The sequence below is a fragment of the Saccostrea echinata genome, unplaced genomic scaffold (assembly GCF_033153115.1).
Source record: "Saccostrea echinata isolate AGI-Se365-2 ecotype Australia unplaced genomic scaffold, CSIRO_AGI_Sech_v1 ptg000040l, whole genome shotgun sequence".
Taxonomy (NCBI): domain Eukaryota; kingdom Metazoa; phylum Mollusca; class Bivalvia; order Ostreida; family Ostreidae; genus Saccostrea; species Saccostrea echinata.
The window spans coordinates 3,641,357-3,657,728 of NW_026889789.1; the positions used below are offsets into that span (position 1 = coordinate 3,641,357).

The 16,372-nt window shown below is 30.6% G+C and overlaps 1 protein-coding gene across 1 annotated transcript; it reads left to right on the forward strand.

The window, feature by feature from the left end:
- Positions 1 to 2,682: 2,682 nt before the first annotated feature.
- On the forward strand, positions 2,683 to 7,611 carry LOC133200473 (uncharacterized). Its single transcript, XM_061336264.1, has 4 exons — positions 2,683 to 2,869; positions 6,069 to 6,270; positions 6,459 to 6,566; positions 7,328 to 7,611. The coding sequence occupies exons 1-4, from the start codon at positions 2,702 to 2,704 to the stop codon at positions 7,609 to 7,611; spliced, it is 762 nt and encodes a 253-aa protein (XP_061192248.1). The 5' UTR covers positions 2,683 to 2,701.
- The last annotated feature ends 8,761 nt before the right edge of the window (positions 7,612 to 16,372 follow it).

Genomic DNA, 16,372 nt, shown 5'->3' on the forward strand with positions numbered 1-16,372 from the left:
ATATGAAACGCACTTATTTATCTTGATATCTTTCTGTTTTGCAAGTTCAGCTATCTCCAACATTTGCTCAAAATTGATGACACGTTTGGCATTTTTTGTCCGCATTGGGAATTCTTTAATGCGTTGAACATTTGTTCCCGTCACAACAATTAATTCATCTGGGTTTGGAAATTGATACATGTCAAGTTTGTATTCTGACGAAAAGCTAATTAAACCTAAGATTTTGCTGATAGGAAGGGCCAATAAATCTTAAAAGTCACTTCAAATGAAATGCAATTCTTTCAGTGCCGTCTTCTCGCGCTGTTACCAGCGTTCCCACGATGCAATGATTGGCATAAAAATGCAGCAGCTTTTCATTCGTAACCATTTGTTTTATGTCATTTAAAATTTTGAATCACTCTATATTTATTTCTTTCCGATATGGCTGATTAAGCAGCAATATTCTTTAGCTGAGCACGGTAAGCGCAGACGAAAGGCATACTGGCTGCGGGAAAGCCAGCATATGGTTATACACCTATAATTGTAGTAAAGTTATTTTGGTTACGATTAGATCACACAACTTTATAAACAGACGTCAAAATATGTAAGATCTGTACAGTTTGGGTTGGTGTTTACTATATTCATAAATGACTTATACACGTTTTTAGATTTTACCTCCATCTTAGAATTACTTGATCTCACTTCACATGTTATCATCACGGAAGTACTCTTTCATTTATTAACATTACTTACATATACAGTGTCAAATTTTACAATATACAGATACATGTACTGTAGATTATTTAGTATACACATAAATTGTCTGTACTGTTTGTAATTGTAGAAATCAAATCATTTTGTTGTTTGTGATGCCTGAAAGGGCCCTGATTTGGAAATAAAGAATCTTATCTATCATACTAAATATCAATAAATAAATAAATAGTGTTTTCCATCTCATGTTCTGATTGATGCTAATATGTATCCAACAGTAGATAATTAACTATCTTTAGTAAGAAACCCTTTTTATACTAAGCACTTTAAGTTCAAACTCAGCATTGCATAAGTAGAACCTCGTCATAAACGAGTACTTTCATCACGTAGACTTTAAACTGCAGGGGGGGGGGGGGGGGGGGAGAGGAGGAGGAATCAGATTATTCTCCTTTTTAAAGTTTTTACTGCATTTTGAATTTTCAAAATTCTTAGGGATATGGATAAAAGACCAATAAATGTTCCCGTATCACTTATGTCCAATGTTCAATTAAATATAGAAGAAAAATAAAGTACAGTGTGTTAGTTTGCATCTTCATTTTTAATTGGTAATAAAATTTTATGCAATATATGATAACATTGAGGAGTTATATTTATTTGTGCTGAACAAACTCTATACTTATACTATTGTTAGATATTTATTTATCCAGTTACATAATACCAGGGATATACATGTATACTACTACATACATGTATAGGCATGTATAAGTCCCTCTGATATTTATATATTAAACATTGAATGTCTAGATTCAAATGGCATGTTCAGTATACTATAAATGTATATTTATTTCATGTTTATCTCATAAATAATGTATTGACATCTTTTATAGTCTTTGAATATTTTATGTATGATTTTCTCATATTTTTGGGAAGTTTATTAATTATTCCTGGTTAAGTCGAAGGTAAACTTGCTTTGAATTATCGTAGTCCTGTATATATAAAGAATATATGTGATAATATTCTGTAGTTGCCACTAAAATGTTGTTGTATTTTATAAAATTGCAAATATAACAGAGGAAATTCGGAATGAATATTTCAAATATCATGGCGTAAAATACCATAAAAATGAAATATATAACTATTATATGTCACAATTACTCCAAATTGTTATCTTTTTTCTTGCAGGGGGGGGGGGGGCAAAAATCTTGCTTGTAGATATTAAAAACATTCTGTAGACTAAGGATTTCAGAAAATGAATAGTAAATTTGAGCTACATAATTTGTCCGATTACCTGATCCTTTTTTACTTTGTAAATTAATCAGGAACCTTTGAATAATCATCAGATAGAAATCTGAATAATTTGCATTATATGGCCTTTTGTATTTATTGAATTGAATTTCATGTGATTTTTTGAAAACGGAGATTTGAAACATAACAGAGGAAATTCGAATAAAAAATATTTATTGAATATAAAGGAATTCCTGTTTTCTTTTCCACGGTTCATTTTAGGAATGACTCTAATTATTGGCCAAATTATTCGAGTATAACCTAGATTTGTTCAGTTTACGCTTTATAATCTGCGAAGTAGTACCTTCTCTCGGAAATAGACAGTTCTATGGTCTAGTATAATGTTTAGAATACTTGGGTTAATTACAAATTAAATCATATATATATATATATATATATATATATATATATATATATATATATATATATATATATATATATATATATATATATATATATATATATAAGGATAGGTCTAACTACAATAAAGTACCCTTAATTTAGTATGCAGTGTAGTAACATTCCTTCCTAAGTCGTTGTTTGATAGTCCTTGACACAAGAAAAAGGAAGGTTTTTGTAGTTTGAAGAGTAAAATAAGGAAAGTGTTCATACGAATAAATCATCAAACACATTTAACGTAAGGAAGGGAGGTACATGTAGTAAAAAAAGATAATTCCTTTTCTTGAGTCTTTTTATTTTCATTAAAAAGCAGATTGGTATACCTCTGATGACGGCGCGCCTTGGGACTCCTAAAGACGCCAGAAACATCTCTCAAAAAACGAAGATGTCAGGTTGCTGTAGCAACATCACGGCCATCACTTTTTTCCTACTGCTAGGAATGCAGATTATCTTTGTTGATTCAAGGGATTATCAGAAACAGAAGAGATTTACACGAGTAAATTATTTATTATTTTCATTTACATTGATTATAAATCATTGCAAATTATTATTCCTTGTGAACCAGGCTTAGGGTAATGCTAAATGTAATGGTAATGTTTTGCAGTGCATTACATAAACTTAGAGTAATGCTAGTAATGTGTTATGACGAAAATTCTGCATTACATGTAATGGTATTGTAATGCAGTACTTCCTCAAATCTTGAGTAATGCTGGCATTACATAGTATTACAAAGCATTATTTTGTATATATATATCTTATTGGTAAAAATTAAAAATGGACAGGGAAATTAGTTTTAATTATTGTTTAGATTAAATACTTTTTTCAGTGATAGAGATGGATGAAAAAAATGAACCTATAATTATATTTAAATATACTTTATGGTTACCTGATATGGCGGTGCTCTGTTTGACACAAATGAAAACGCAAGGTTGGAATTGAATGGTCATTTATTAATAAATATGTCAACACATAGTATAATTGTCAATACCAAACACAATTAAACACATTAGGTAATAGAAACAAAAACATATAGCAGAAACCATCATAAAATCTTAATGTCACAGTATTATGCAATGAAATACGCTTTCTGTATCTATTTAAACTCACTTTATATTCTGTTGAAAGTTCATGATCAATTATCACACATTTAAATTTATTTTCATACTTATTTTAGAGAAAAAGATCAATTTCAAGGAATATTTAAAAGAGGAATTTTTTAATTCCTTTAAAAAAATTCTGGTATGAGGTACACTAATTACATGTAATGTACATGTACACTATCAACCTGATTATTGCCACCTTTTGATTAGAGTGTCATTAAAACACACAATGCCTCTATGGTTATGTAAAAATTAAAACAATGCATTGTTTTGAGAAGTGCTACAAAAATCAGTCCCTTTCTCCTGACTGTGTTGATGAAACATTAATTAAGCTGGTCTAGATTGAGCTGACCGTGACAAATCCATTGTACCAAAATGAATAGAAGACAGGCATTCTACTTTTCGCAGAGCAATCATAAATACTGTCCAACCCCTTTTACAAGTTTTTCATTGCATTTAATTTCTATCATAATTTAAAAATATGTATAGATGTCTTATTAATTTAGATAGTTTTAGGAAGGGTTAAAGTTTCCTAAAACTTAAATTGCTTTATGATATCAATAGCTACACAAAAATTAAGTGCGTATTGTACATGTTTTCATCTTATTGGCAAATGAAACGTTTGAGCTTCTTATAAATAAAAAAAAATATCTAAGTTATTTACAGTGTAATAAATAAAAGTTCTTGAAATCGAACTTGAATTCTAAGTTTTGAAGGTGTGGGTGCATAATTATGAAAATTGTTGCACAAGTTTTACATTTATATTAAAAAAGAAACAAAATAAAAAAAAAAAACAAACAAAAGTAATAGTAATGGTAATGTATTACTTTACTAAAGTAATCGTAATGTAACGCATTACTTTATGAAATTAGAGTAATGGTAATGGTAATTTAATGCCCACATTCTTGAAATAATGGTAATGCAATGCATAACTTTACAATGTAATTCACTCCAAGCCTGTTGTAAACCAAATAAAAAAAATAGAGCATTGAATATTTGAATATATTTGTATCCTGTGAGAATGCTCTGCGTCTAGGATTAGTGTTAGATGAAACATAGGGTAAATGAACAGTAATGAAGCTCAAAGCCCATTGAAAAAATACATATTGGGAGTAGAGCAAACACGGACATCTAACAACAGAGGTGGAATCAGGTACCATGGAGGAGTAAGCATCCCCTATCGACCGTTCACACCCGCCGTGTGCTCCTTGTCATGATCGGGCAAAGACAATTCAGTGTGTAAATATTGTATCAAAAAATGACAGTCACAATTCGACTTAATGATAATTGTATTTGCTAACAACGTCATGTATGACAAGGTCAAGGTATGTGTATAGAAGCAAGAAAGAGCGCACCCCCTCCTGCGCGATCAAACAAATACATGGGAGTTAACACAACATATTTTCTCGAAGAATCGTTCTCTCCGAATTCATAAGTATACACAATACATACTTTTGGATGCTCTTATTTTGGAATTTTACAATTCAGCACACAGAGAGAGCAAATTATATTTAGGATCCATGGAATACTATCGTATATAGAATAGACAATTTCACGATTTTTCTTGGAAAGGGGGGTGTATATACACTGTATATGTCTGTTTTTATTTGTTGTGTAGTTCTTTTTAAACATTTTAGTGTGTTTAAGGAGGGATTCTTCTCATATTTCTAGTATTTAAAAATTAATGAAATTTTCATAGATTCAAGAAGACATAGTCATTAAGTGATGGTATCAATAAGATTAAATTTGACCGTTTTATTTTAAAAGCAAGGTCAGGTCAAGGTCATTATCTTTTTCCTTGACCTTAAGAATAAAAGATTACTGTTGCCAGTCATGCGATGCCCACTTCTATTTCAAAAGATTAAATGTTTTTCTTTTTGCATAAAAACATATTACCATATTGGGTCTATCAGATGATACCACCCAATTGATATAAATAATTTAACTAAAATATATATTGGCTAATCCGAATTTCCTCTATTTTTCTTAGATTTTTTGGATATATTAGTTATTTTTATATGCTTCGTATATTTAAATTTTTCTTATTTTCACATATGTTAAAGTGGTCATATACAGAAACAAATTGATACAAAAACAAAAAGTTTTGACCGTTTACTAAGAGAGAAAAAACACTTTTTACGGATTTTTTTCCCATCAAATCCGTACTTAGATTGGAAGCCTTTAAAAGTTAATAAAATTGTAGTTTGTTTGGGAAATCATATTTATTTAATGTATTTTAAAACTTCAGTCCATTATTGTTAATTTTACTTACATTTGAAATTTTCTTTAAGTCTTTGATTGTTTAAAAATTTTAACTAAATTCATTGTTATATAGTAATTTTGAGAAGCAGAAAAGGATATATTTTCATACGCCGCCGTTCCGCCAAAAATATAGTCCCTGATAGATTTCAAACTCAGTTTACCATTTTTATTTAAAGTTGTACAATAACGTTGAGGGAAGAAAAATATGATCTTTTAATTCCCTTACATCTAAATATATAACACATATGAGCAAATACACGTTGAATATTTCATCTAGTCAGAAACCAGGCAAGAATCCCTCCTTAAATCTTATTTCACATTTTTTTTATACAGGATGACGTCTGTAACGAAACAGTAAACACAATGAAAGACGTTAGTGAATGTCCTCTAAACGAAGAGTCAATGACTAAAAGGTCAAAGGGAATGAGGTGCGAGGAAACCCAGGACTTTTGTACCGCCGAAAAATTAGTGTATCACTGTGTACGGTATGGAAAGAAACTCATCGAAGTGTGTGCTCCGAGAAATTATATAACAGGTACATGTAAGAGATAACAGTTAATGCTCGCATTTTCAGAGCTTTTTATTTTCGAAACAATTCCAGTAGTTTCTGTTTTTGTAATGCATTTAATCGTACGAATTGTTAAATCACTTTATAAAATATTGATTACATTAAAATGCTCTTGGCAAGCAACTCCATGTTTGATTGAATTATTTTTCTCACAGGAAAATGCTGCGTTCAATTCAACGTTGGAGTTGGCCGTATTGTAGAGGATTATAGCGTCCCTTGTTCCGAGTGTCCATTTCATTACTATTCCAATGAATCGATATCTTGTAAGCTATTTCCAAAAATATCTATATATATTTATTAAGTATAGTAGATATACTTCTAAACTGTAAACTTGCAATATTAATGTTTACTTTTTCCTTGCATAATTTGATTAGAGGTGCTTTACATGTAGATCTACATAAAATCATTTAATAAAAAAAAATGCATAAAAAATTAAGCATAGAATAATTTTTTTAAAGATATAGTCTCACAGTTGGTGCAACGGTGTGTGAAAACGTAAAGATAATGATTCAATGTCTATATTTACATTTTTAACCAATTTCCTTGACTGCAAATGTGAATTATATTTCAAAATGCCTGTATTATCCTTTGGGCAAGTTAGAATTAATGGAAATGCTATTGCAACAACTTCTGATCAATAAAAGCGTGAATTTTGATTTTCGCTTATGACGTTGCACATCCACGTCGTTCAATGTTTGTGACGTCAAAATAAAACGCATATTTTAACCTTTTGACCCCCTGCCCGTGTTATGGTGTTTTGAATGCTATAGTTTTCCTTGCACGTTATAAGCAAAATACATGTGGAATGTAAATACATGTATTTTCTTTTTACCTTTAACAAACGACCATTATAAATAAAAAAAAAACTGTTTGTTCTGTAAAATACACCAGAAAAAAGCATCTGAACATGTACATATATTTTGAAAGAGAGAATAATATTTATACTTTATATTAAACCATACTTTTGTGAAATACATAAATACCATACTAGAAATCATTTAATTTAAAGTCATGAATTTTACAGACCAAACATGTCTTGAGTCAGTTAAGTCTGTAGCTGCTGTAGAAAGAACCAAGATGACAACAATTGAGACTAGTACTGTCTCTAAGTCTACACCTGAGCCAAGACCTAAGATTCCATCTTATTTTCCAATATCAACGGGATGCAGATATGCAACAGGGCGCCGTAAACGATCTGTAACCTGCAGTGAATTTAGAACAAATACCACTGACGAAAACGCTGATTACATTCATTCCAATGATACAAACGTTGTTGATACTGAAGTTACAAGGAATGTATGGACGTAGCCGTTTATATTTTTTAGTAGGGGTGTCAATTTTGTCAATAAATCATATTCGAATATTCAATGAAAGTATTCGAATATATTCGAATATTCGATAAAATAAATAAAATCTGGTTTATATTAACTGTACATCATCATACTCTCATGGCAGGTTTTTCGTTGGTATTTGGAAGTAAAATTCTTAGGAAAATACTGTTATGTACGCATTTTATATATTAATTCACTTGTTTACTTTTGCATGTATAACATAATAAGTTTCTTCTTCCAGTGCTTATAAAGTTACACTGGCATCCTGATATGTTTGTACGCACGATGTGATAAATTTATAGGTTTCAGCCTTACTATGGCGTTATTTACTATTATATAAATAAAACACCTGTAAAATAAATCAGTTTCATGAGGGGAAAATATTATAAAAATCCTGATTTTAAAGCATTACATGTTTTTGTTTGTTCCTTTATTATGTTGTTGTTATTATTGATATTATTTTCCAGGTCCCTCAGTAATCCTGGTTTCTTATTTGGAATTTTAAATCTCACTGTGTTTGTCTGTGTTGCCCTTGTTGCAGCTTGTCTTGTTTTGAAAGGTATGTCTGAGGACAGATTAATATACAATTGTTTGTATACTACCATAAATTCGAGATTAAAAAGGTTCTTTTTTTCAGGGATTCCGAAAATTGTAAATTTTCCCAATAGATATCATGATAGTAAAACAGATGTGGAATGTTCCAAACTTAATGGTACGTTTACATTTCTTTGAAATTATTTATGTACCTATTAGATACATAAAATTTTCTGATGTGCAGTTTTAAAAAAGAGATTGATTAATGACTTTTAACTGATTTATTTTACCGAAATTAATTGTATTATTTTATATAGATATAGGTTTTTATAGATATGAGATTGAATGTTTGGTTGTTTGTCATAGCAAAATTGATTTGTTCATTTTTGATTTATTTGCAGGGGCGTCAAACAAAGATGCATATATTCAAAACTGTGATGCAAATGAAGCCAAGCAAAGCACTTTGTTAGACAATTTGTCCGCAAAAACGTGAAACCAGTCAGGGGCGCTTCATATTTTGTTTATTTAGGGTTAGACTTGAAATGCAAAGTATCAAAACCTTCTTGAACCGCCCTTTCAACTTAGATTTAGATAACGAGATCTGGATACATGTAATACTACGACCAAGGCAGCTTTTTTCTGATTTTTTTTTAAATTAAGTTTGACTTTTTAACGTTAAACTGTGATATTAATATGTGACTGAACAGATGTAAGATATGTTGTTTCGGTTCTTCTATTATTCTGATATTTTAAGGGAAAAAATCCTGGAAGGAACCATAAGGATTTCTATGCCATGTTCTCTTTCTCGCATATAACCCAACTATTACAAAAAAAATCTTCTTAGGAACAGGAAGGACAGGGATTACTGAGAAATAGAACTCTTGCTTTAGTCTGATTCATCTTGAAAATCGTTAAGCATATTATTTTCTTATATGCTTTGTACATGTATGTGACTGTTTCCTTTTGCAATCTATTTTATTTGCAATCAACATGTTGAAGACGTATATGTTTTTAATACCGTTTTTGTTAACAATAAAATTACGTATTCTCGCAATGATTCAAAATTTCCTTCAAGAAGTCGATTAAAAAAGTCACAGTTGTTTATATTTAGATAGGCTTAGGTCAGTAAATATGTTTGGCCAAATCAGTTATCGTATTAAGCATGGAAACACTCAGTGTTTTAATATAAAATCCTTGGATAATCTTTACCGTTCTATTTTTATTTTTTTAATTTATAGGTAAAAGACATGGAATTAGAATTTTTATTTCTTGACAAGAAAATTTTTTCTTTGCCTACAATTTCTATAATAATCTAGCTATAGCGCCCTTTTCAACTTTGATAGTAAACTGTCAAATGACGTTGAACAATTTTAAAACCTCTTTTTATTCTGTGATTTTCATACATACGCACTAAGCAATGCAGTTTCTCTGATAAGGTAGAGGTTATGTAAGAATATAACTAATTTGAAATTAATGATGACAATGAAAACAATGCATAAAATGATTGCTAGATCCGACCGAAGTTGATTGTGAATTTCTAGCCGTGAATTATGAAGAACTGTACTTCCAAAGAGTCTCGTCAAATCTCAGCAGAAATATATTTACTACTTACGTTAAACATTATATGGTAAAACTTATCATTTATGAAACGCAAGTGAAACATAGGTTGCAACTATTTTAAATCCAGTTACGTGCATATTTTTTTAACACACAACGTTGATTAATTTATACTTGCAAACGTCTATGATAACATTTAGGTTCTAGATATGTGAAGACTTTTCTTTGTAAGATGAGTTTATTAAATAATCAAGCAAGAAATTTTATTGTACTCATAGGCTTAATGCATTTTAATTGTTGTAAGTGATTTTGAAATATTACAAGTTATAGTTGGACATCAATCGGCTGTCATTCTTATCTGACCATCCGAAAGCACTTTTATTTGCTATGATACAGTGCAGGGAACAAATTTTGTTACATTATCGATGCTGATTTGAACGTTTCCTTTGCTTGCTGATTTAATGCTAGTTATCCCTATCCTGATGCTGTTTTATATTTAGGTCAATGCTACCGGAAGTAGATAACTGAATTTCAGCATTGCAGTTTAAAGCAATAAAAATGTCTTATATACCGGTACCCTTTTTATTATTATATTTCATTATATTTTAATATTTAAAAAAAAGTTAACCAGTTTTTCTACCCTGTTTTCCATGTACTTTTACTGAAGAAAAACTAATTGATTTTTTTATGCTAGCAGGTCAATGCTGATTTTAAGAAGGTCAACGTTAGTTATGCTAGTTCTATTCTTTGCTTGCTTATGCTGATCCTGGCAATGCTGTTTTTCTTTAAATGCTGATCCTGATGCTATTTTGCTTATGCTGATGCTGAATTACACAACAAAATTAGTTCCCTGCACTATAACTTGAGTACATCACAATATAACATTTTATGCATATACTTAATGTTCCTTATTTAGCCAAGGAGACTGAGCAAGTTTTTTTTGCTCAAGATAGGCGAAAACAGATCACTTGTATAAGAATAAATAATGTCATTTATTTAGCAAATGACGGAAAGATATATGATAAACAGGTGATCGTTCATAAACATTTTACTATAGTAATAATACATGTGGTGCTGAATACATTTATGACCCTCTTTTATACTGCACATGAAAATAAATATCTAAAAAAACAAAAAAAAAACATATGTATCTGATCGTCGGATATCCGTACTTAGGAGAAAAGGACACCTTTAAAATTGGAATCATAGACTTTAAAGTTAATGCAAATGTCTTGTGATTGTATGAACGTCATATATTGCATAACGTGTGAAGGATGTGGACAATTTTACATCGGAGAAACTGGAACCACTCTCCGTACCCTTGTTCGAATCCCCAGGCAGCATATTCAGAGGCCTCAATACATATAAACAAGTCAAAGTTAGTGAATATACAGACCTATTTAACCGTTGTCCCTTTTTAACAAACTGTTCATTGACAGAATGATAGAAAGAAGAGAAAAGAAAAAAATAGCAAATCTTTAAAACAAGCTTTGGACAGTTTTAAACATTTTTTTTATATTTGTTTAACTTACTTGACGTTATAATATTTCATTATTTCATAAGGCGCTGGTAAAGAAGTTCACAGTTCACCTAATAAGACTTTTAAGCACTTATTTTTTATGTGCATTCAAGTAGACATCCTATTGGAATTGTACATAATATAGTGGAATCATCAATGTTCGTGGGGAATCAATGTTCGTGGATTTCGTGGGTCACCGTTATCCACGAATTTACATTCCTACGAACAAAGATCTTGTAAACATATTTATTCATTGAATTCTTTGCATATACGAGTTTCCCACGAAATTAACGTCCATCGAACCAAAAAGAATTTTCCTGCCAATGAACATTGACCATCACGAATTAAAATGATCCCGCAGTACATAATAAAATAACGTGAAATATATATATATTAACAGTTAGGTCTTATGAAATATTACTCTTTGGCTATACGTGATTCATTTGTGATACAAGACTAAAGCTCATATTTCCTTATTATATAGCAAAGGAATTTTCCAATTGATTAAATTCTTTAAATTGAATAACTCAAAATTAGAATTTTTCCGTATGAGTATTTAAATTAAAACTGTGCAATATCAGCGTCTGTCATAAAAGTGTTCAATATATTACCTCATTCCAATGACCACAAAATTTAACAAAACCTAGTAAATTGCTTATTGGGATTTTGATTGATGAATATAGTTACAAAATTATTAATAATTTCAATTTTGTGTGAATACAGACGCATCATACCTAGCTGCCACTACTCATCATAAATATTGCACTTCAGCGGTTGAGCAGACAACACTTTTCGTTTTTAACGGGGAGTTTGATACTGAAGGCTTCCATTCGGAATGATCAAATTTATAATGAACTCACAGAAATGCTTAATTGTTACTATGATTAACAGTGACCTCAAGTCTGTAGCCTAAAACATTGCAATGTTTTATGCCCCGCCATGGATATGGCCGGAACATATAGTTTTCATGTTCATCCCACCTTTGGTAATTTTTCGCTCACTTGAGCCCTTCGGCTAATGTGAGCTTTTCTGATCAAAGAGTGTCCGGAGTCCGTCTGTCGTGTGTCGTTTGACGTGTGTCATCTGTCGTTTGTCGTCTATTGTCTGTATTTTTTTTCACATTTTCGACTTCTCATAAACCACTTGCTAAATTTCAAGCAAACTTGCCACTAAACAATCTTCCGTAAAGGGAACTAAAGTTTGCTCAAATGAAGGGTCAAGCCCTCTTTCACGGGAAGATGCATAAAAATTGATAAAAATCAAATGGCATCTTTTAGATATATTCTTCCCAATATTCACTGGGCTACAAATACAACTTATCGAATTATGACGCCCAGTGCTTTGGTGGGACCACAAAAGACGATCAAATTTTACAATAGAATATATAGGGAAAATCTTTAAAAATCCTCTACTCAAAAGCAGCATCAGGAGTGTAGAACAAGTTTTTTTTTTTTTTTTTTTTTTTTTTTTTTTTTTTTTTTTTTTTAATCATTACACTAAAGGGAAGGGTCGTACCACAACTGGCAATTAAAGTTTTACATTAGAACACATATAGCCTGTTTTGTGAATTGGAGCTACATTATGAGAAACGGTAGATTTCAGGATAAATGATAAGAGATAAAATGGAAACTATTTATAAAATATGCTTGACAACTCATTAAGTTAACTTTATGCTTTTAATGATGAATGCATCATTCACTAACTTATAATAAAATCTTTATCTTTGTTTCTTGGGTAGGGGGTTGTGTTTTAACAATTTGCATACCTACTGTAGATCGAGCTCTTGCTTTTTTTTTGTACTTTGCTAACCAATGTATCACATACAGTTTACAGGTCAGTACATTCATCACTGATGTAGCTGTTTATTATAAAACAAGGATGTAGAATTATTGATATACTTATTGTTTGGAATATGGGAACTTAAAAAGAAGGCAAATTCCAATAATAAAGTGCTGAAAAGTATCTGGTTACTTACGATTTGAAAATAGAATACTTAAGCATGATGTTGTTAACTTGACTCTGATAATTAAATAACAGGTTTGCTGGACAAATCTTTCAATGTTTTCAGGGTTTTTTTTTTCAACAATTTAAATTAAGCTTATTTTGGTTTTGCTGTTCCTGACGCTGATAATGTCACCTACTGGCTACAATATGTACCTTATTCAACTACTTTAAAGTTTTTTTTTCTTTTTAAAAAACCTCACAGCCTATATTAGCAGTTTTACGAGCACTTTTGAACAACACTAAAGAACATTACTGGCAATTTAAGTTTTAAAGATTAAATGTCTTAGAAGGTTTTTTTCTTCAAAAATCATGTAGAAGAAATGCCCATCGTTTGAAATACCCAGAGATGTTATTGCCCATAGAAAAAATCATCAGGTCTCAATTACATGTCATACAGAGGATCACTTTTTTTTTATTACAAAGACTATTTGATACATTAACAACATCTAAACTAGGCTCAGATATATTACTGCACTCCTATCCAGAACAGTCAAACCTAGTGATACATGTACAAATTTAGGTGATGACAGCTTTCATAGGAAACAGATACTAGTAAATAGAAAACAACAGCACCTAGAAATAATGATACTAATTCAATTATAAAAGTATGTAATTATTTTCAATGATCAGGTAATCTTTTTTTTATAGATATTTTATTGTTTATATTTATATATATATATATATATATATATATATATATATATATATATATATATATATATATATATATATATATATATATATATATATATATATATATATATATATATATATATATATATATATATATTAGGTTTTGCTTTTAAAATGTAAGCTATCCTGTTTGGTGATTTTTAATAGATTCACTGTATGTTGTTTTACCGGCCATTATGGAATTTTTCACTTATATAGAGACATTGGACAATGAGGGCTCTTTACCGTGCCAAAGCCTTCTGTGACATGGGACGGCAAACGAGAATCGAACACGGACTTTCCGATCACTGTCTCATTGTATTTAATTCAATTGTTGTTTCTCTGTAGAATAACCACCCTTTTTCTACTTAAATTTGGGGAAACTACAGTAACGAGATGTAAAGCCTATTTTTGTCAACTGATTCTCTCAGAGTTACTTGAGTGCAGTATTAATTATACGATATAAAAAAGAAAATATCTATTGAAATATGAGATTTTATATACATATATATTAGAAATTATTTTACTTTATGATCTTTTATCATACACACTCTACTTCATGATTCCAAACAACTCCACTAAGCTTTTTCCCCAAGGCTTAATAGTTCTCGTTGAATTATGTGAAACTTGCACCATTTGCACGCTAATTCAATTAATGAAAAAAGCAAATGTATAATTTTTACTTTATAGTATAGGGTTTATATGATTATTTGATAATGAAAAGATATTAAATTATTTTTTTTCAAATTATTCCTCTAGGTGTAATGTATTTGTCTTTTTTCTGACTACAGGAGACCTGGAAATGCATTTTAATTCGTGGGAGGGGGGTGTGTGTGTGTCAAAGTCGGATTACTTCCATTTGCATTACAAAAATAGAAAAAAAAATACGATGAGTAAATTTAGCCGGGACAAAAACAGAAACAAAGCATGAATAAAACAAAGTTAATGCAAAAGAGTTCAGAACGTTAACACATATAAATATGCATTTCCTTTTCGAAAAAAATAATTCAGAACAGCTACAGGTCACAAAAACTATGTTAGTAAATAATCTGTTTCTTTCCCATCAATTAGGCTCTATTATTTTGAATGGTCTAAAGCGATTGCTTTTCAAAGTAAAATATTTGCTATGAAAATTCAATTCATAATAATTTAAGTTTGATTTTTTGAATCATTTTTTTTTAGATTTGACACCATAAAAGCTGCAAGAGGCGCCCTTGGAATAGAATTAAAATGTTAAAAAAAAATTATATTATTTATTTTGAATTGAATTGCATTTTTTGAAAAATATGAAAATTAATAATCTAAATGATTTGTAACTTCAAGGATACCGTTCGTATTGATTACAACTTGTGTGCTTTGTTTTGTGAAATACAATAATCCATGTTCAATCTTCTTATTTCATTAGAAAAAAATATAGTTATAAGACATGCATGCTCAGCTTGTGTACAATAGTATTTACAACGGTAGATTCCTTTTTAAGTCACCTGAGTATACATATTTGTATCTGAGTGACATATTTTGTCCGGCGTCTTGCGTTGTGCGTTTACATTTGAACATTTTCAGCTTCTTCTATGAAAACCCTCAACCAATTTCAATCAATTTTGGCATAACGCATCAGTTGGGTGAAGAGAAACAAAAATTGTGGATTTCATAGACCCTGACACCTAGGGTCTGAGAAGGATGCAAAAACCACTTAAATTAATGCAATCTTTAAAAGTCTTCTTCTTTACTCCTGGAAATCAAGCAGTCAAACTGATAGCATGATTGTAAGAAGTATTTAGCCCTCTAACAAGATTTTGAAATTCATGGCCACAGGGTCAGGGGTTCTGGTGCTAGGGCGGGTTTCCGTTGAATATATAGTGAAAATGCATTATTTCTTTAAAAATCTTCTCTTAATTTCCTGGGTATTAGGCAAACAAACTAAATGCATAAAAAAAGATAAGGGAAGGGTGTGTCTTCTGAAATTGTAAATTTCATAGCCCCTGGGTCAGGAGTTCTGGTGTTAGGCAATGGCTTTAATGATAATATAGTGAAAATCCATTGATTCTTTGAAAATCGTCTCTTCTGCTCCTGGGTATCAATCTGATGAACTTTGTGCATAGTGATATTAAGGATGGTTTCCTCCCATAAAATTGTGAATTCCATGGCCCTTGGATCAGGGGTTCTGGTGTTAGGCCGGGGCTCTAATGATTACATAGTGAAAATGCATTAATTATTTGAAAATCTCCTCTGCTCCTGGGCATTAAGCCGATGTACTACATGTAAGCACATACTTATGATGAAAAGGGGTGCCTCTTTAAAAATTGTGAATATCTTGGCCCCTAGGTCGGGGGTTCTTGTGTTAGGCCGGGTTCTATTTATCATATAGTGAAAATGTATATATTTTTTGAAAACCTTCCCCCTGTATATAAAGCAGATAATTTATATGCATGGTTATGGTGATCAAGAGTGC